Here is a 22164-nt window from a genome sequence, read left to right on the forward strand (position 1 = left end):
AAAATGTATTAAAGTGTAATATTGGTTAATTATAACCTTTAACACTAAAAAACAATATTTAATATACGTACATCTTAAAAATATGTAATATGTTAAAAGTTAATGGATATTTGTACCGCGCACTATCATGACCAGAGTGGTCCTCTGGAGATTGCTTAGATTTTAAGGGGGCGTTATGATGTAGGGAGTAAAGTTTGTATTGGAAAAAAGTTTGTATGAATTAAAAAATATTTCAAATGCACATAATAAGAATATTTCATATACACATATCAAGTCAATAATAATAAAATAAGTTAGAATACAGCATGAGTTATCTCTGTATTATTTGTCAGCTTTTGTTCTTGTTATGGAAATTGAGCAGCAAACGCCTTTTTTTCTCAAACCTTCCAGTTAAGCAAAAGGTGGCCATTTACATGTCTTACTCATGCACGACACATACCGCTTGTATCCAAACACTCACACCAAACCTCCTTTGACCGTATCAGTAACTCGCCTGCAGGTGTTTTCACTCCTAATTGGTCACGCTCGTCAAGGAAGATGCGATGGGGCAAATTCCAAAAACATGTTCCGGGAAGAAGTCTGGCAAATTCTTGGAAAAAGTAGTGCATTATGCACGCGTGGATTATGTATGGCTAACAAAAGCTGGACCTGTGTGCGCCAAGTGCGCCTTTCGAGTACATGGTGCATGTACACACTCATGCCTGACGTCTACTGGAATGATTAATGCACATACTTGTGAGCACCTGCACAGTTATAGCTTGTTTGGGAACTCACAAATATGAGTCACAAGTATCTGGAGAAATAACTACCACTTGAACAATCTAAGTGGTGTATCAGGTGTGCAAAAGTGTATCCGTTGGTGTAAGAAGGAAAGCATGTGTCTGGAGAGAGACAACAGTCATTGTGAAAATATAACTATCCAGGAGAAAAAAGTTAACAAAAGTCAATTCTATTAAATTCATATTTTGCTATCCTTCTACTTCCATCTCAGCACCCACTTGCAGGGTCACAGATTAAGGCATGCATGCACATTCTTTGTAAATTCCTAGAAATTAGAAGTGTAATGTCCACCATGCGTATGTTGCACACATGTCAGATATGTTTTTTTGTGAATACCTCAACAAATTGTTGTTTACAACTAAACATAGCAGTACATTGCTGACCTCCTTAATTCCTTACATTTCTGTAACAGCCCCTAAGTGTCTGCAAGGGAATTACTTCTTCAGCTGTTTTTGACTACAACTCCCATCAGCCCTAGCCAATTTAGCCAATGGTGAGGGGTCATGGGAGTCAAAAACATCCCGTGAGCCGCATGGTTGTCTTCAGATCGCCTTTGGCAGAAACTACACATTTTAAAGTCGAAATGATAAAACTTTTTTAAAGTTAATATTTAGTGTTATGTACATAGAGGGTTTGATTGTGCTGAAATTGATTGCTGTAGTAAAGTTTATTTTTTTTCTTCATTGATGTTCATTCTTTGCTTCTTTTTTTGGCAGATCGTCCGGGCTTATTGAACGTGAAACCTATCGAAGATATTCAGGACAACTTGCTGCAGGCCCTGGAACTCCAGCTAAAGCTCAACCACCCTGAGTCCTCCCAGCTCTTTGCCAAACTGCTGCAGAAAATGACGGACCTCAGACAGATCGTGACGGAGCACGTGCAGCTCCTGCAGATGATCAAGAAGACGGAGGCCGACATGAACCTCCACCCACTCCTGCAAGAGATCTACAAGGACTTGTACTAAGACAGACACGCGTTCTCCTCCCCTGACATCACGTACATTCCACAAATTGCACTATTTTTATGAGGGAAGACATTGCATAACTGCGATATTACTGTGAAATGTTTTTTTTAAAGAGCTTCAGCATTATAGGTCTATTTTATGCATATTGTTTAAAAAGATACATTTACAATTTACTTTTAATATTAAAAATGTCTATATCACAAAGTGCCTTGACAATATTTTCAGGAACTGTTGCTTCATCATGTAATTAACTTATCCGGTATCCTTATTTGAAACCCATCCATAATTTGTTTTGGGTATTATTACACCTTTACATATCAAATTGAAAAATTCCGCAAGAAAATTTTCCAAGGAGACATTGAGGATAATTACTTCAAGTTAACGTTCAGGGCTTAGCTGGTTCCAATATTAACATTCAATGAAACAAAGAACATTTTGAGGAATACGAAGGTGGTATTGCAAGAGGATGTACGTGTAATCTGGTGGAGTGTGTGAGGAGTTAGTGTTCTTGAAACCTTTCTCCTTGAATGTTGTGGTCTAGTCAATGTCAGCTTCACTCTATCAGCAGAGCTCAGAAACAAACGAAGTATCCTTACTCTTAACAATAAAGTTCCAACAAGTAGGTGAAATAGGAATTGTGCCACTCTGAGGCACATTGAGGGCAGTGGAGGCAACATAAGACTGATTCAGGGAAGGGCAGCTTCCTCCCTACACCCGAAAGGACCCAGAGTTTGGAAGATTTCTTTCAAGATTTACTGCATATGATTATTACCAGTACTGTATGCCTTCAGTACCTGCTTGCTTTTAAGAAATAGTAAGCAGTATTTTGGATATCTATGTGCATTTATTTGTAGAATTGTTTGTATCCATTTGCACCCGAGTTCTGGGGTTAGAAATGGATTATGCACAGTAGCAGATCACACCACTACAGTACAATGTTTCACAACGCAGCAAAGGGACATTTTGCACACATATTTATTTATTTATTTACTTGTATATATATTTATATAGCGCACCAGACCCATAGGTATCTGGGCGCATCTTGGTTACATTCAATTTCAGTGCAGCGTGACAAAGTGAGTACAAAACATTCTTACGTTGTCGTTAGTTACACATAGGATTGGCATTAGTCATAGAGTAATGATTCCTACATTGGAAATTGGGCAAGAAGGTGGGCCTCAGAGAAGCCCACTTTTCACTGCTTTCTGGTGTCCTTCTTCACTGCACACAAAGGGATGCTCTTCCTTTCAATACATGAGGAACGATAAAAAAAACCTTCAAGGGAGTTTTTACATTTTCCACCGTTTGTTATGAGAAAGGCTCCGCTCAAGGCTGGAAAGAAGAAGACGGCCATAGATTGTTTAATGGCCACTGTTGTGTTAGGAACAGGCTTGAGGTTCAAGCATTGAAACTGACCTTAACAGTTTTTAGGATGTCCTTTGGCAAAGGCAAATGACAACATCCTGTACAGACAGTAGATCCCAAGTAGGAGGTATACGTCATTTCTTTGTTAAGAACCTCCACTCATCAAGCACTTGCACTGATAGCTATGAGGCTGTGAAAACCCCTCTCACCACCACAACGATGACACCTAGGATGACACACATATATTAGACATGTGTGGACCCCACAACAAGTACCCTGCCTAAAATCACACCACTAACAATAACCAGGAGACCGTAATGCAGTCCCCAAGTTTTGACAAGCATAATAATTGATTTCATTATTTTAATGAGGGTGAACCTGGACAATGTACTCTTCCACTGGCGCGATCTTTCAAACATAGAAATGGGATTATAGAGATTTAGAAACTGCAGTCATTATCACGTGCATCTGAAAATGTGTCACGTGTACTTTACTGACCAAAATACCCCGGCCGGGGATCAGCAGTGAAGGGTCACTGCACTCACCAGAGAAGCTTGCGGTCATTGTTCATGTAGGAGCAGAGCTGTCCACATGCACCTCTCCTTCTGGCAGTCATTGGCTGTCTGAGAATGTTTTGTAAACCCTGGTGGGAATGGATGGTCTCTTCCCTTCCTGCTCCTTGTTTTGTTCTACTTTTGTGAAATAGTCACACTGCACTATTTGAGCACCTTTTTTAGAAAGGTTCTCTAACTCAACGTCTGTAGGGTCAAGTGAAGTGTCCCTCCTGCAGATCCCTGACCTCTGTGTCTGCTCGTGCGGCAATGTCTATTTCATGGTGGCGTCAAGAAGCATTGCTGCTTCGCTAGAAGATAGGCTTCTCCCAATCCTCGGCTACTATTTGTGGCTTGTTCAATGTATGTACTACCAGCCTGCAGCATAAGACCATGACCATTACTATTGGGTTTAGATGGTTTTCACGGGACGTTTAAGTCCCTAAGCATGCGGTCCCAAGCATAATTAGCAGAACGGGTATGTCACATTCTTAGCAGTGTGAAGGTAGTGCTGAACACGTGACATACACATTGTCAGAGGTGGGGGGCGGGGGGTTCAGTGGGAGAACAGAGGTGCAGCGTGAATGTCAACAGTGCAGTAAACATGTATCACGGTGGTCCCATGTCTTGCTATTAACTTGCCACTGAGATTTACTGTGGGGGTGCAGAAGTACACACATTTAACACAGCATGCCTGTCCCCCACAAATCTACATCCTAGTGCTCATTTGTGTTTCCCACACTCTTTGGTGACCACCAGACAGTTAATGAATACTTCTGGAGTTCCACTCGACATTATATTTTAAACACATTGACAGATATGTAAGTTTAATTTCAGCTTAGAACACATGTACTTGGCTACTAATGATGTGTGCACATGATGGCCTGGAGGTGTGCTAGTTCCGGAGTAAATGCGGGCAAAGTATACTAGCTTCACAGGATGAGGTGTGTTGGAGGTTGGAACTGCAAATCTGGTTCTGATGCTCTGGCGTTGAGCTTGAGATGCCAGCCCAGTACCAAAGTGATATTGCGGGATGCCCGATGCTGTGGTCTTAATTACCCAGGGGCCCTATACTGTAGGAAAGAAAACGGCATTGTGGGATTTGTATTTTCCCTTGTTCCATAGAACCGTCCTGCACAGAGGCCCACTTCCAGACTGTTTATTTGTGCTCTTTCCCCTCTTATAGTGAACTTACTATAATGTACATGTACAGATGAGAGCAAACTTCACCCTTCTTGTTAACACAATATAATGTGTTTTTTGAAACCTAAATATGTATAAACCAATGAACAGAACGGGCCTGATTTATGAAAACGTTTTTCAATGGGAAAATCCCACTGAAATACACAAAAGAAGGTTCAAGGTTACCCCTGTACCAACCAAGTGCTCTCGCAGCTCCCTATAATCAATTTGAATCAGAATTCATAACTCAGTTTCATTCATTACAATACAATTCATGCACTAGTTTTGAAGTTAAGAACGTGCCCACTAACCGCATGTAGGTTACAGAAATGACTCAGTTACGCACAACCTTTTAATCACATGCAGTGTTTAGCCCTGAGAACGGACAGAAGTCTGAAATGGATTGGATTTAGGACACTTTTGGACTATCACTGCTTTTTATGAAGAAAATAAAGAACGCAGTTACAAAATACTAAATATGAACATTGAGAATATCATTTAAAAAATGGAAGAATTGTACTGTAATTAATGAAATTGAGTTATGAATTGTGATTCAACTTGATTATAGGGAGCTGCGAGAGCACTTGGTTGGTCCAGGTGTAACCTTGAACCTTCTTTTGTATATTTGACATCTGTGTGCCATGGTTTTTTCACCAATGTGCTCCGAAGAAGGGAGTAGTTTCTTACCTGTAACTCCATTTCTCCAGCGTTGGTATCTTTCATGGATTCACATGCTTAGAATATTCCCCGTTGCCAGGCTGGGAACCCTCGGTATATTTATAAAGACGTTTCCTATAGGAAAAAATTTGACACTTCTGTGTCCTATCTACGTCATTTTCGGGCTACGTATGCCTGAGCCAATAGGACGTAGGGGTATAAATAGCCCCGCCCCCGTGGCTCCCTTCAGATTTTAACCCCCAAAGTGGAGGGGACATATAGAGTTTGCATTCAGGGGTGGCCAGCGGGCGCATGTGAATCCATGAAAGATACCAACGCTGGAGAAATGGAGTTACAGATAAGAAGCTACTCCCTTCTCCAGCATTGGATCTTTCCTGGATTCACATGCTTAGAATAGATTATACAGCAGTACCCCTAACATGGAGGTGTGCAATGCAAACCAAGACTATCCAAGCAACACAGGCAGTTGGGTATACGAAAAACCCCCATCAAGGTACATTGACAATAACTAAACATATGGCATATCGACAAGAGTATACACCCCTTTGTGGGGCTTACCTTACTGAAACAGATGCCGAAGGACCGCTCGTTAAATCTGCATATCTGCTGCATGCTGTTGCTCTAGGCAATAATTCCGAGTAAATGTGTGCGGCACCGACCATGATGCCGCTTGACAGATGTCCACCAATGGAATTCCAGGCCATAACGCCGCCGATGACGAGGTGGATCTTGTTGAATGAGCTTTTGGGCGCCTTTCCAAAGGCTTTCCTGCTTTAGAGTGACAAAAAGCAATAGTCGCTGACACCCAGCGGGCCAGTCCTTGCTGAGAGATCTGTTTTCCCTTCACCGAAAGGTCCATAAGCTACAAACAGTTGCCTTGAACGTCTAAAACCTTGAGTACGACTGAGATAGAACTTAAAAGCTCTTTTTACATCCAACGTGTGGAGAGATTTCTCTCCCACAGAAGAAGTTGCAAATAATGTTGGTAGAACAATAGAAGAATGTTTGTGGAATGTCGTCGGAACTTTAGGAATGAAGTGAGGATTTGTTGCTAATACTACGTTGTCTTTGAAAAACCGCAAGTATGGCGGATCAATGACCCATGCCTGTAATTCGACAGCCTTCTTGCTGACGTAATGCTACTAAAAAGGCCATTTTCCATGACAAAAACTTCAACGACGACGATGACATTGGCTCGAACGGAGCCATCATTAGTGCTAACAGTACTAGATTGAGACTCCAGTTTGGTGGAAACTTCTTGGCTGGCAGAAAAGTCCGAAACAGGCCTTTCAGGAAATGTTTTACCAGTCGATCGCTGAAAAGCAGCGTTGAATGTCTTTTTCGAGTAAATCTCGAGATGGCCGCCAAATGAACTTTAATGGAGGAAAAAAACAATCCTTGCTCCGCCAATTGTAACAAATATGGAAGAATCTGTTCTGCTCCGAAGTATATGGGGTCTACCCCCGGATGATCCCTGCACCACACACAGAACCTCTTCCATTTACCTGCATATGAAGCATTCGTGGACGGAGCTCGTGCCGCCTGTAAAATTTGTCGACACTCCAAGGGAATGTTCAAGTCCCGAAACTCGGAGAAGTCAGGAGCCAGGCTGTCAGGTTGAGGGAGTCTGGATTGTGATGCCAAACTGCTTCTTTGTCTTGAGCTAGAAGGTTCGGAATCTTCTGGAACCTCACTGGCTCCGCTATCAACAGTTGTAGTAGGTCTGAGAACCACAACTGTCTCGCCCAGTAAGGAGCCACCACAATTACCCGACATTGGTACTTGTGAATCCACTGAAGTGTCTGCTGGATGAGTGGAAACGGAGCGAATGCGTAAGCAAACTTGTTCATCCACGGGAAGGAGAACGCCTCCCCCATCGATCTGGGCTCTGGGCACCTGCTCGCGAAATGTGCAGACTTCTTGTTCTCTCGGGTTGCAAACAGATCCAGGGATGGATGACCCAATTTTCTGAAGATGTTTGCTAGTTGTTGATCGTCCAGTTCCCACTCGTGCAGTTGATTCATTTCCCTGCTGAGCGAGTTTGTTTGTATATTCTTTACCCCTGGAAGATGGTAAGCCATTATGCGCATATTCTGTTCTAGGGCCCAATGCCATATTTTTTGAGCTTCGCTCGAGAGCGCCCTGGGGCGTTTGCCCCCTTGCTTCTTGAGATAGAACATCGTTGTTGTATTGTCCGTCAGTATTCTGACGACTGATGCTCGTATGCACGGCAGAAGGGACCTCAGAGCCCAACATACCGCCCTTAACTCCAGCATGTTGATGTGAAGAGTAGACTCCGCTGGGGACCATTGACCTTGAACTTGCAGGGACCCTAGATGGGCTCCCCATCCTTTCAGCGATGCATTCATCACCACCGTCGCTTGGAAATCCGGTTCCTGCGTTGGCATCCCCCTCGTCAGGTTGTCCGAGAGCTGCCACCACTGAAGTGCCCGCAAAGGTTTGTTGTTGATGCTCAACTTGTCTGAGCATAAGCCTCGACTCTGGGGCCATCGGTCTGCCAGAAACTCTTGTACCGGCCTCATGAAGAGACAGCAATTGTTCACCAGTGGAATACAGGACGCCAAGACCCCGAGCAGTGACATGTATTTTCTGACTGACACCCTGGTGCCCACTTTCCATTCTTTCGCCTTTTGAGTTAGTTTCTGAATTCTTTCCACGGAGGGCTTCACTAGCCCTGATTGAGTTTGGAACTCTGTGTCCAGAAATACCAAGTTCTTTGAGGGCGTAAACGAGGATTTCTCGATGTTGATCGCAAAACCCAAGTGCTTCAGAAGTTGCATGGTGGCCTTTAGGCTTGCCTGTGTTATGCTTGGCAACGAGCCCCTTATCAGCCAATCGTCCAGGTAAGTGTAAACATGGTGACCTTTTCTTCACAGCCACGCTGCCACTGGAGCCAAACACTTTGTCCTGGGAGACGACTTTAGTCCGAAAGGAAGTACTTTGAACTGGTAATGGTTCCGACCGACTATGAGCCTCAGAAACTTTCTGTGTCGTCGACGCACCGGTATATGAAAATATGCGTCTTGTAGGTCTAACGATGCCAGAAAATCTCCCGGCTGTACGGATCGGATAGCCTCATGAAGCGTAAGCATTTTGAACTTCAGATTTTTTAGGGTCTTGTTGAGAGCCAGAAGGTCCAGAATGGGTCGCCACTTGCCATTGGGTTTCTTGACCACAAAGTAATGAGAGTAAACTCCCTGGCCCTTCTCGGCCACTGGGACAGATTCTATAGCCCCAGTCTGCAGCATAAGCTCCACTTCCTGTTGTAATATGTGAAGATGGGGTTGTGCCGAATACACAGGTGGAATTTGTGACGGCATTTCCGAGAACATCTGGCTACAATTGGTAGCCAGGAAGCCAAATATCCCCTTGCACACCATTGGCAAAAATTACACCAAATGGATTGCAAAGATGATATTCGCTTTGTGGGGCTGTGCAAAATTTCATTGCCCCCACGCGGTGGTAACCTTACATTAAAATTACGTCAATTGGAGGCGAAATGAATTTGTAAATATCGTACTGTCTCCTATGGACTAAATTCAGACCATGAGTTTGCCACCTTTTTATAATTTAGGATGTACACTATTGACTCTGGTTGACAGGAGCCTTTAACTTACCTCTTGTGAAATTGGTATTCTAATTTCTTGTTCATGGGGCTGTGTCCCCCTTATTGAATTTTTTGGTATTTGTATTGCCATAATGCCTAATGTTGACCTTTAGCAGCGCACTCACGTCCTGTTATTTTAGCTGCTAACAAGGGGTTTTGTTCTTTGTTCATTTAACTTCATTTATGGTTCATCGTGGAATTATTTATAAATACTTAATTTTAACAGGGCTTTCCCCTTTAATGTATTCTTAGCATTCGAATAGTATTCGAATTGCATTGGTCCCTAATATATCAATGATTTCGAAGGTTTTTTTTTTTCCTTTTTGTCATTTTCTCAGTTTTGTAATGTCTGATTCACGCAGGGCCAACGGGCCTTTTCAATGCAGTGTGGCTCTATCTAAGCCTCTTCCCGTTCATCCAACTTGGTGGCCCACTTCCCCTACTTGTATAACCACGGTTGCATGACTATACACTTTACTGCCTCCAGGCTTAAGTATATGTAGTCCTACTACTATTTCGCGAGTCGCGCGATGGAATTCTGAGCAGACACAAATTTACGGTCGCTGCGGTAAAACGTGTTTATACGCTCCCCCTAATTATGGATGGTTAAGGACTTAATTGGTAGTTTTCTGATACAAATATCTCGAATTTCTTGTGTACTATGGCACACTTATGATTGATTTATTTAAATCCTTGTATATTAGGAGCCAATTGGTTATTTAAAAGGGCTCTTGCTGACATTTATGCAACATTAATTGAGACTCGCTCTCTCTCCTTTTGTTTTTGGTGAATTTAGCCTTCTGCAATTGCGAGGCAGTTTGAGGTATGTTTTAATCCTTGATCCTTAATGATTTTGGTATTCTGGTAATTTTTGCCTCAAAGTTGTTTTATCAGTATTAATTGCAAATTGGGTTTGATTCCAGAATGTATCCTGGCATTGTCCTACGTTTAAATTGTGAAGACTAATTGCTGTAATTCAAGGTAAACTTTTACTATACATATGGGGCACACTTCAGTCTTTTATTTCAAGACTTAGTGGATTTTATGGTACTTGATTGCGCTGCTATGGTTAACCTTTGTTTCTAAAATTGTGCAATTTTCTTTTTCTTTTTTTATTCCCTTGCAAACGTGCTGCTACGCATGGAATTTGACAACTTGTGGTAATTCACCCTTATTCATTATGTCTTTTTGACATGTACTGCACATGTGTAAATTGTGATCGCACCTTGCCCTGGGTTTTTCCCTTCCCTTGTACCTCTGTTTGTTATGATACATTGCGCCAACTATGTAATTGTGATTAATTTGTATTTGCATGTCACTTTTGTACTTCTGTAGCCTCTGATGAAGAGCTGTACGCAGCTTGAAACACGTGTCAGGCGTTTTTTCGCACTTCTAATAAATTCCAATTCCTTGGCGCAGAGAGACTGGGACATCCTTTGTTCTCTTAAACACAAGCAATCCTGTGTGACCAAAAGGCACACATGCAAGGTGTGAATCACACAGACCTGCAAAACAGGCCATGACTATCACTGGTAAGTCACTCAAACCCTCTCAAACCACAACATGACATGGCAAGCAATAGCCATACACCAACACAGTACCAATAAGGTACACATTGCCATGTGAAAAATGTAAATGGGCATCAGACAATGATCCCTGACATGGAATCAGATAAAATGACTGACCAACAACCTCCCACCCAAAATAAGTCATACCCAAATGCATTCCAAAAGTCTATTTGAAACATAACAATGAATGCCTGTCCACATGCACAATGTGCATTGCATAATCAACACTGCAGCTACTGTGTGCCATGTCCACCTCCTGCAACACACTGCTCAGCGCACAGCACAGTGAACAGCCATTGTGTGTGATGCACACTCTGAGCATCACATCTAAGCAACAAGCTACATAAAATAACAACATTAGGCATGTACAGGATCCACAAATGGTCATAGAACATTCGCTGCAGGGACACAGTGGGCACCAGAAAGCAAACAGAGTGTACACGTGGATATGTAAGGGTGGTTGTACATGTAGTGGATCATAGCGCAAGTGTGTGGGTCAGTAGGGACATGCACCCAACATATGCATGTGAAATCAAGTGACCATCACTGTCCCTACACATCACATGTGAACATTCACCATGTGTATACCCCAGCATGTCAAACCACAACTATCCCCTCACACCTGAAAGGTAAAGACAACACATGAACAGGCATTGATGAGCAGAATACATCATGGACATAGTAAAGCACAATTACCATTTCAGGGTGTCCATCACACTGCAGGGCAAGGCAATTATCAACAACAAAACACCCCCCCTCCCTCACAAATCACCACGACCCACTGAACAACTGCATCTGGGTTATTCATCCGACATCCTTGAATTCCACCTGGCCACAGGATCACCCTTCCCCTTTGTCACCATCTCCCACCTTGTGTGTAAAAAGTTGCCAGCACCCTCAGAGTCCACCTAGATTTGCAAAAGCACAAAATCCAAGAGAACTCAAAGCAGGACAACACAGAAGCCAAGCAAATACCCTGCAGGCAGTAAAACAAACCAGAACAGCCTCCAGTAGATGACTTCAAGTAGCAGTACGCCACAAAGGCCAAGTACTACCACAATGATGTTAACAACCAAGGTAGCACAGTAAAACAATGTCACAACAGGATCTGAACGATGTGTGGTACATAACATAGAATGATGCAACACGAATGGATGTCTACTGTCACAGCTCCTGTGTACATGCGCAGGAGTGGCACAAAACAACCACCCCCACTGTGGGTGCCTGCAAGGTCTAACTCACACAGGCCTCTGAGACCCTGGTGGGGAAGGAGGGTCAGGGATATGCAGTCAGCACAGGCATTGGCATACTGGATAACCGGAATGAGGGGCAGGAGAGGGGAGTAAGATTGACACGGGAAAGTAGGGAATGCACCAAAATTTAGTACACACATTAACACATACACAAATAGACCAAACCTGTTCACATGCACATAGCAGCAAATTACTCAAATGGAAGTCAAAGAGAAACCTATCTCTGAGGTGAGTGCTGGCCTCCTGCCTGCGCACTCTCCGGTCCGGTAACAGGAGCAGTTCAATGCTGCAAAGAGAGCCACAGTTAATAATCTGTGCATGCCCAAAACACACAAACACACCACCAAATATGCCCCAAAGTAACAAAATACTCTACAACAGACAATCTTGTGTGGTTGCATCATACCCATACGTAACATTACCCCTGTGATGGGTCATACACAGTCAATGCATTAAGTCAGGCACCGGTGGGTGCGTGGCAAATGGAACACCAATGTGTCACGATTCACACAACATGCAATGTTCCCTGTGTAAGCAGACAGACGCATATAGCAAGGTCTGACTTCAGAACAAGTCCTGTACCACCATGACCAAAATAAAGTAGCCAGTGCATGTATCAAATTCTACTTGGAAATGAAATGCACTGCACCCGAGCCTGTCCCTTGCTGTCTGTCCCTGTGAGCTGCTTCATTCCATGTCTTGCAACGCTACATGGCAAATACAAGTGCCTCAATGGACCATGGTGGAACGGAGGGTATGTGCCACTGCCCATGCAGGTGCCCCAGACAACTTTCCCATCAACTAGCCATCAGTCCACCAACACATCTGAGCTGTATTGTCCGCTTCAACACCAATATTTGTCGAAGCTCACCGTCAGTGCTGCTACTAAGCATGCGTGTTCAACTGGCCAGATGGAAGGTTTCCTGTGTTGTGACCCCCCTGTGCTGCTCACCTTGCCTGGAGTCCCTTGAAACACGTCATCGTTTATTGGATGTATGATCGCAATCCCTGTGCCTCTGCTTGCGCACACATGCGCATGTCGGCACCACCAAATGTGTCCAGATTCCAGACGTCCATTGGCCCATGTCTGCTGGCAAAGGTGGTCTTGAGGCTCATCCCCCTGCAGAAAGTCCATGAAACATATGATTAATGCTTAATATTCATCTGTGTGTGTCTCTTCAGGCATTACATGAGTGGACCATGTCAGAGACGTACATCAGAAATCACACCAGCAGTCCGTCTTTCACAGCAACAGTGTGGAACACACTATCTACGGCATGATTTTCAACAAGCACATGTTCATTAAAGATAAGAAACATACTACACAATGCATAGCAATGAATGTACACATGAATCATTAAACACCCCATCTAGCAAAAGAAGAACAGTGGTCAATTACACCCCAATCATCCCCACTAGGGGTGTTAAGACAAGTTCCACAGCAGCAGACATGCCACAGATATGACAGTCCATTGCACTTGTGTAATAGGCTGTTACACCGAACCATCCTTGCAAGCCCATGGATAAGGGGCGCAGGAGTGGCATATGTGAGTCAAGGACTCCAAGCAGCAAACACATACACAAGACAAGCTTGAAGGGCCCAGCTGGAACAGACAGTGGATGCTTTCAAAAGCCACAAAGCACCACACCGTCACATGAAAGCACAATAGACTAGCAATTTTAAACTATATGAACTAATTACACTAACTATGAAAAACCTACTTTACCTATTTAAACTAACTATCAAACAGAAACTTAATTAACTAAACTAAAAGAAAAATCAAAAATGGCCACATACCGGGGGTGGGGGGAGGCACCCAGGAGGGGGAAGGTACAGGGTGCTGCTCAACACCCACATGTGATGATGCTGAGGAAAAAAAAACATCCATGGGCTCAACGCCTGCACAGCCCGACCTATGTGGAAGATAGATTGTCGTCCGAGTCTGGCTCTTCCTGGAAAGGAGGACGTGGCACATGAGCATGACCACGCCTAGCCACAGCTTGCCCCTCGTCGGCAGCAGAGCCTGGTTCTGTGTGGCGATGACATGTAGGTCTGCATGCAGAACCTCCCGTGATACACGTGCCTCCTCTTGCAAGGTAGCACGTGTAACACGGAGTTCCTCCTGCAAGGCCTGGCTGGACAACCGCTGCACCTCCCAGCAGCATGTAGCTCAGCCGAGATGGTACGCTCAAGCTGTGCAAACCTCTCCTCTGCCCGCTCCCTCTGGGACATCAGAAGGACACCCACAGTGGATCTCAGGGAAGCATGCTCCTCCCTCAGGGCCTTTATGTGTGCCTCTGCGTGAGCAGCAATTGCTTGACGGAGAGACGACATTTCAGCCTGGCGTTCCCTGTCTGAGGCCACCATGCCCAGCCTGAGTAAGCGGGCCCTGGGCCGTGCCACTTGCTGCTGGAGAAGCACCTACCTAGCAGGGGGGAGCTCAGATTGGGCCACACGCTCCATGCTCTCAGCGATGTTCTCCATTGCTGCCCCCTGCCGTTCAGAATTGGCAGTCATGTCTTGCTCCCACTCAGTATAATGTGGTTGCGCACGGCGACCACGTTGCTGGGCTTGACCCCTGCGGGACCCAAAGACCGTGTGTCCTCGTTGTGTTGGCACCGCCCGCGGCTGCACAACTACATGCCCCCGCCAACGTGATGTCCCAGGCACATCAGTGACTGGTGTGGAGGGTGACCCTGCATCCCGATCCACCATGGGCAGAGGTTCCAAGACTGTCTGACCCCTCAGTGCAGGTGTCATGGACAGAGGAGTGTCCACATCAGAATCACTCACCCCTGACATATGGACCTGATGCTCATCCAACTCGACATGGTCTTCAGAGTGTTCTTAAGGGCTTGACTCATAGGCAGCCAGAGACAAGATGGAGTGTAGCACTTGGGGATTTTCGTGGCCTACCACCCCACTTGTTCTGGGTTGATGTAGTGATAACAACCCAATGCCTGGCATGACAACACCATCCTCCGGCTCCATTGCGTCATCATCTGAAAAATAGAGAGAAAAAAGGTCACTACACATGTTCGAAGCACACAACACACACACACCGACAACAAACACATCAGGCAGACATGTGACACACAAAATAGAACCTGGCATGCATGCTGGGTCAACTTGGAATTGCTTCTGTGATCAGACCTGTTGAAAGGTGGCAGTTTGCATTGAGGTGGGTCTATGCAGTGCAGCAAATATGTATGTTACTCACTACCTACATGTAAAAGGACTCCATGGTGTGTGTCAGAAAATGTGAAGGCAGTGCAAGGTCAACTTCAGGCATCGCGTGCAATGTGCATTCAATGGGTAGCATATCTACAAGCAAAGCACCCCTCCACCCAAGTGCAAAAGCAGGGATGCCTAGCAGGGTATCAAAAGGCTGACCATAGACCGGTGTATTGACAGACAGTGTTGACTAGCATCAACAGCTTTATCTGAGTCAAGTGACAACACTGCAAATGATGATGGGACAGTAAGCAGGACACATGATGAAACCTCTGGAGTCCACCCACATGTGAAGAAGACACTACACCAGTTGGACAGAGTCATTGACCATTAAAAAGGCTGAGGCCTGTGAGCCTCACAGATTGTCAGACCCTAAACATGTGTCCATCGCAGTACTGAGCCACAGTTGACACGGGAAGGCAGATGAAATGCCATGCAATTTGGGTCATCATGGACTTGTGTAACAGTGATCATCCAGTTATGGACACATATGGGCATGCATAGAATGCACATGGAGCATGAATGGGCACTCATGTCCCTGCAGGGCATCTGACCTCTGCACAGTCCAAGTGAGACACCCTACATCAAGTACTAAGGATGTACCACAATGGATATGTCTGGCAGATTGGCCGCTGGATGTTAGAATGTACACAGGAGGCATGACCAGGGAAGTAACCAACTGCAATATTGTAGCAAACCAGTGCTAAAATGGAATTGGGGTGCAGAACAGGGGGTTGAGGGGCAAGGGAGCATGCCTACATTGGCTACCCCCTTGCAGGCAGAGGACACATGCACGTCAGTCATGCTATGCATAGTTCCTGGGCTGAGAGGAAGCTCACCCCACGCTACATGCAGAAGTGCCAGTGAGCTGGAACATGGACCGGAGGGGCATACTGGTAACCAGCATGTGACTACGGTGCAAAAGTGGTGATGTGGACAGTCCATGTCTGCTCCACATGTTCACCATCCAGCAGAGTAGACATGCATCAGGGAAGCATTGCATTACTCCCACATCATAACCATGTACACGTGACATGTAGTGACAGTCATGGACAACACATCACACAAGTAAAACACACACGTCCTCGACAAACACGCATCAACACTCACCGGACTGGGCATCAAAGTCCGGCATCTCTCCCACTCCTTTGCCAATTCAGATGGTATGAACTCCGCAACGAGTGACTCATGCAGAGTGAGGTCTTCCTCCTCCGGTGCAGCCCCACCGCCAGTCACCAGAGTCAAGTTGTAATTTGAGGCACGCTTAGCCTTAGCGCTGCGTTAGAGGTCATTCCAACGCTTTTTGCACTCTTGCGCCGTGCGCACCTCATGGCCGAAAGCACTCACATGTTCCGCAACTTGCTTCCAGTGGGTATCACGGTGGGCAGCCATAGTCTGACAATTAGCACCAACTAGCATGTCATGGCTGTGTTTCTGCACATAGCCCATGATGAAGTCCAGTTACTGGTTGCAGAAAGGATTCTTCCTCGATGTGCAGGAGGTCGAGGCTGTGTGTGGGGTCCCAGCCTGTGCTGCAGGTGCAACCTTCCTCCTCTTGGATTGTGGCGCAGACCCTGGCTGGCTGATGCCGCCCTGATCAGTATGGCCAGTGGGACTGGTGGATTGAGCCAAGGGAGTGGCAGGTGGAGGGATGACCAAAGGGCTGACTTGTGTCAGTGGCAGCTGGGTGCCCTCTAATGGACCCTGCGCATCAACATCCGCTGTGGCAGGGTCATTGACCGCAACTGTCCTGGTTGGCAGACTCACAACCGGGGTGTTGTTGCTGTATCTGCCCCTGCACTTGCCAACACCCGGCTGTTCGGGGCAGCAGATGACATTATTGCCCCAGGGACAAGTGTCTTGGTCAGGCAAGCCCTGCGTGCCCCTACGGTTTCCCTCCGGTCCTGTTGGAAATCTTCCAAGGGCTCCTCAATCACCAACGCAGCCTGCGCTGGCCGACACCTGAGCCTGGGTGGTGGTGTCCACAGCTGGACCTGCAGCTACCACTACCCTTGGGCCCGTGGCAGTCGATGAAACGGACTGCCGGGTCACACAGGTGCCAGTGCCAGATGCAGATGCTGCATCTCCCGGAACCACAGGGGGTGGTGGCATGACTGCACCAACACATGGCACAACATCGTGCTCAAGTGGCGCACCCCTGCCTCTTCCCCCTCTGCGGCCACCCTGGACACCCTGGAGTCCCCCGACTCCCTGGTCACCCCAGCCACGTCCCTGACCAGGCCCGCCACGAGGAGTACGCCCAGCTGAGGCGCCCCTCACCTTTGGTGGCCTCCAAACCATGGCACAGATGGAGTAGTGCCGGCACAGATGGAGTAGTGCCAATGGGAGGTGTACACCCAAATTGACCTGAGCAATTGGGGTGAAGGGGGTGGGATGCAAGATGTTAACAGCCCTCCTGCACCTGCAAGGCTGTATTGGACCCCGGTGATGTAGTAACGGGTCAAGCTACGCTCAGGCACCCCAAAACTGCAGTAAAACCATGCACGCAACCCTGCAGCCTATGTGCGTGGAATCAACCTCCCACAGTACGCGGTGGCACCCAGTAACACAAAAAACACATACGCGTGGGACACGCAGGCTACTATGACCTCGAAAATGGGTGCGATACACAGGGGCACCCGCAGTGGGAAAAATAGCGTGCGTGGCTCACCATCTGACTAACGTGATAATGAAAAACACGCGTAGCCAATACCCCCGCCAAAAGAAGAGATACGTCCTCGATCGCTGTGAAGATGTGATGGCGCGCAAAACAACACGAAGCAGCTACACATGTCGGTCTCCACGAAAGGCACGTACAGCAAATTGCTGGCCCCGCTCACCTTTAACCCGTGCTGAGGGAAAGGCCTGCGCGTGTCACGTCACGTCACGTAGGCCCTTTCCTCGGATTACACACATTCACATGCGGATGTGCAGTTTTTTCACGCGCACTGAACCACTATGCCCACTTCACGAGGGAAATGCCAGAGAAGCGCTTACGCTCTAAGGGCCTTTGGTCCAATGAAAACGCGTACGTGTGCTGATGCGCTTACGCGCTAAGGGCCTTTCCTCCAATTACACGCTGACGTGCAATTTTTTCACGTGCCAAATCACTCCGTATCAAGCTGGCCATGCGAAAACACACGGAAGACCACGCTCCTGCCCAGAAGGCTGAATTACCGCCCCCAGAGTCCCGAGCACGCTCCCACCTGCAATATGCTGCTGCCTGACTGCCTGCTGCCCACGTGCCATGCCATTTGCTGCCTGCATGTCAGCCAGGGGTGCAGTTGCTGTGACCACCCCTGCTGGAACTGAAGACTCCCGACTGGGATTCCATCGCTCCACAGCCCAGCCCCAGGACCCAGTTGCCCACCCACTCCTGCCTCTGGGGTTGCCATGTCCAGCACAACACCATCTGGCAGCACTGGCAACCCCCAGCCAGAGAGGCAGAGGGCCACCAGCTTCAGTGCCAGGGAAGTTGGTGTCCTGGTGGAGCAAGTCCTGGGGCAGTATGATGCTCTCTTTGGAGGTTCGCGCACCGACAATGAAGGACGGACCAGGATCTGGATGGACATCGTGACTGCCATCAACGCGGAGGGAGTGGCAGTCCGCGACTTACATCATGTCAAGAAGCGCTGGGAGGACTTCAGGTCCAGGACCCTCAACAAGGCCCGGCATCTCGCAAAGGCAGTGGATGCCGAGGGGCTCCGGGGCCAGCTGTAGGACCACCAAATGAGGGTCCTGGAACGCATATGCCCAGCGCTCTACGCCCAGATCCTTGAGAGGCAGATCCGTCTGGAGTCAAGCGGTAAGTGTACATGCAGGGTGATTGGACGCTGTGCGTGTCGTGGTGTGCCAGTAGTGTGCAGGTTACACATGTGTTTTTGTAGGGCCATGTAGGGATGTGTATGAACATGGGCGTGAGGCTGCCACATGTGTGTCCTCTCAGGTGTGAGACACATTGATGGTGTATGTGTTGGTAAGCATGCTGGACAAATAAAGGTCTGGGAGCACACATGTTCGAATTTCTGTGTATGTACATTGGCATGGTTGTGGCATGGATGGTGGTTCCTAATGCATGTATCTGCACTGTGTACATGTGCATGTGTGTGTATTTGACAAGTGTGCAACTGTGATGCAACATGGATGCATGTGACACTGATATGTAGAAGGCTGAATGGCAGATCTGACATGTATGGCGATCTCATCACTGCAACAGTTGGAGGAGATGTAGACATGCATGTAAGTGTGGTGGCGTGTGTGCATGTCTACTGCACTCCCTGTGTTTCATGCGATGTCTGGCTCACCTTTGGATGCTCATGCTGTTGTATGTGTATGGATGGTGCTGGCTGTTGTGATATGGCTGTGGGGATTGTGATGCCATGTCTGAAGTTTGACACTGCCACTCATGTGCAACTGTTATGTGTGTAGCAGTCCATTGTACAGTGCCCTGATGCCTGTGTCCTATCTCTCCCTGTCTGCAGCGTCAACTGATGAAGAGGGCGGAGAGGGTGCTGTGGAGCACAGCGGCAGGGATCGCACCGCCAGCCGGAGACGCAAGGTCCGGCTCCCCTCCCAGGTTGTCATCTCGTCAGGGAGTGAGGAGTCCGGTGCCGCGTCCCAGGCGCAGCTGCCGAGGGTAGGTCCAAGAAGCAGAGGTCGGAGTTGGTCTCCTCGGCAGCAGAAGGGGCAGCTGAGACCTCACAGGGTCCGACAGAGGAAGATGGCACGGAGTCATCCAGGTTGGTGGGGGGGTTGGTGGAGGAGGAGGCCGTGCAAGGGACAGACACGGGGTCTGGAGGTGGGAATTCCACTGGTGCTAGTGGTGCAGTGCAGGGGCAGGGACAGGAGGTACCGACAACAAACACATCAGGCAGACATGTGACACACAAAATAGAACCTGGCATGCATGCTGGGTCAACTTGGAATTGCTTCTGTGATCAGACCTGTTGAAAGGTGGCAGTTTGCATTGAGGTGGGTCTATGCAGTGCAGCAAATATGTATGTTACTCACTACCTACATGTAAAAGGACTCCATGGTGTGTGTCAGAAAATGTGAAGGCAGTGCAAGGTCAACTTCAGGCATCGCGTGCAATGTGCATTCAATGGGTAGCATATCTACAAGCAAAGCACCCCTCCACCCAAGTGCAAAAGCAGGGATGCCTAGCAGGGTATCAAAAGGCTGACCATAGACCGGTGTATTGACAGACAGTGTTGACTAGCATCAACAGCTTTATCTGAGTCAAGTGACAACACTGCAAATGATGATGGGACAGTAAGCAGGACACATGATGAAACCTCTGGAGTCCACCCACATGTGAAGAAGACACTACACCAGTTGGACAGAGTCATTGACCATTAAACAGGCTGAGGCCTGTGAGCCTCACAGATTGTCAGACCCTAAACATGTGTCCATCGCAGTACTGAGCCACAGTTGACACGGGAAGGCAGATGAAATGCCATGCAATTTGGGTCATCATGGACTTGTGTAACAGTGATCATCCAGTTATGGACACATATGGGCATGCATAGAATGCACATGGAGCATGAATGGGCACTCATGTCCCTGCAGGGCATCTGACCTCTGCACAGTCCAAGTGAGACACCCTGCATCAAGTACTAAGGATGTACCACAATGGATATGTCTGGCAGATTGGCCGCTGGATGTTAGAATGTACACAGGAGGCATGACCAGGGAAGTAACCAACTGCAATATTGTAGCAAACCAGTGCTAAAATGGAATTGGGGTGCAGAACAGGGGGTTGAGGGGCAAGGGAGCATGCCTACATTGGCTACCCCCTTGCAGGCAGAGGACACATGCACGTCAGTCATGCTATGCATAGTTCCTGGGCTGAGAGGAAGCTCACCCCACGCTACATGCAGAAGTGCCAGTGAGCTGGAACATGGACCGGAGGGGCATACTGGTAACCAGCATGTGACTACGGTGCAAAAGTGGTGATGTGGACAGTCCATGTCTGCTCCACATGTTCACCATCCAGCAGAGTAGACATGCATCAGGGAAGCATTGCATTACTCCCACATCATAACCATGTACACGTGACATGTAGTGACAGTCATGGACAACACATCACACAAGTAAAACACACACGTCCTCGACAAACACGCATCAACACTCACCGGACTGGGCATCAAAGTCCGGCATCTCTCCCACTCCTTTGCCAATTCAGATGGTATGAACTCCGCAACGAGTGACTCATGCAGAGTGAGGTCTTCCTCCTCCGGTGCAGCCCCACCGCCAGTCACCAGAGTCAAGTTGTAATTTGAGGCACGCTTAGCCTTAGCGCTGCGTTAGAGGTCATTCCAACGCTTTTTGCACTCTTGCGCCGTGCGCACCTCATGGCCGAAAGCACTCACATGTTCCGCAACTTGCTTCCAGTGGGTATCACGGTGGGCAGCCATAGTCTGACAATTAGCACCAACTAGCATGTCACGGCTGTGTTTCTGCACATAGCCCATGATGAAGTCCAGTTACTGGTTGCAGAAAGGATTCTTCCTCGATGTGCAGGAGGTCGAGGCTGTGTGTGGGGTCCCAGCCTGTGCTGCAGGTGCAACCTTCCTCCTCTTGGATTGTGGCGCAGACCCTGGCTGGCTGATGCCGCCCTGATCAGTATGGCCAGTGGGACTGGTGGATTGAGCCAAGGGAGTGGCAGGTGGAGGGATGACCAAAGGGCTGACTTGTGTCAGTGGCAGCTGGGTGCCCTCTAATGGACCCTGCGCATCAACATCCGCTGTGGCAGGGTCATTGACCGCAACTGTCCTGGTTGGCAGACTCACAACCGGGGTGTTGTTGCTGTATCTGCCCCTGCACTTGCCAACACCCGGCTGTTCGGGGCAGCAGATGACATTATTGCCCCAGGGACAAGTGTCTTGGTCAGGCAAGCCCTGCGTGCCCCTACGGTTTCCCTCCGGTCCTGTTGGAAATCTTCCAAGGGCTCCTCAATCA

The 22164-nt window shown here is 47.5% G+C and overlaps 1 protein-coding gene across 1 annotated transcript in view; it reads left to right on the forward strand.

Annotated features, from left to right (window-relative positions):
- The window catches only part of PPARG (peroxisome proliferator activated receptor gamma), a 370714-nt gene extending 368765 nt beyond the window's left edge, over nucleotides 1-1949 (forward strand). Inside the window, exon 7 of the mRNA XM_069643932.1 lies at nucleotides 1497-1949. Coding sequence (XP_069500033.1) covers nucleotides 1497-1744 — 248 coding nt within the window. The 3' untranslated portion in view covers nucleotides 1745-1949. The remainder of the gene's footprint in view (nucleotides 1-1496) is intronic.
- The last annotated feature ends 20215 nt before the right edge of the window (nucleotides 1950-22164 follow it).

Source organism: Ambystoma mexicanum, chromosome 2p, assembly GCF_040938575.1.
Source record: "Ambystoma mexicanum isolate Mex_15411 chromosome 2p, UKY_AmexF1_1, whole genome shotgun sequence".
Taxonomy (NCBI): domain Eukaryota; kingdom Metazoa; phylum Chordata; class Amphibia; order Caudata; family Ambystomatidae; genus Ambystoma; species Ambystoma mexicanum.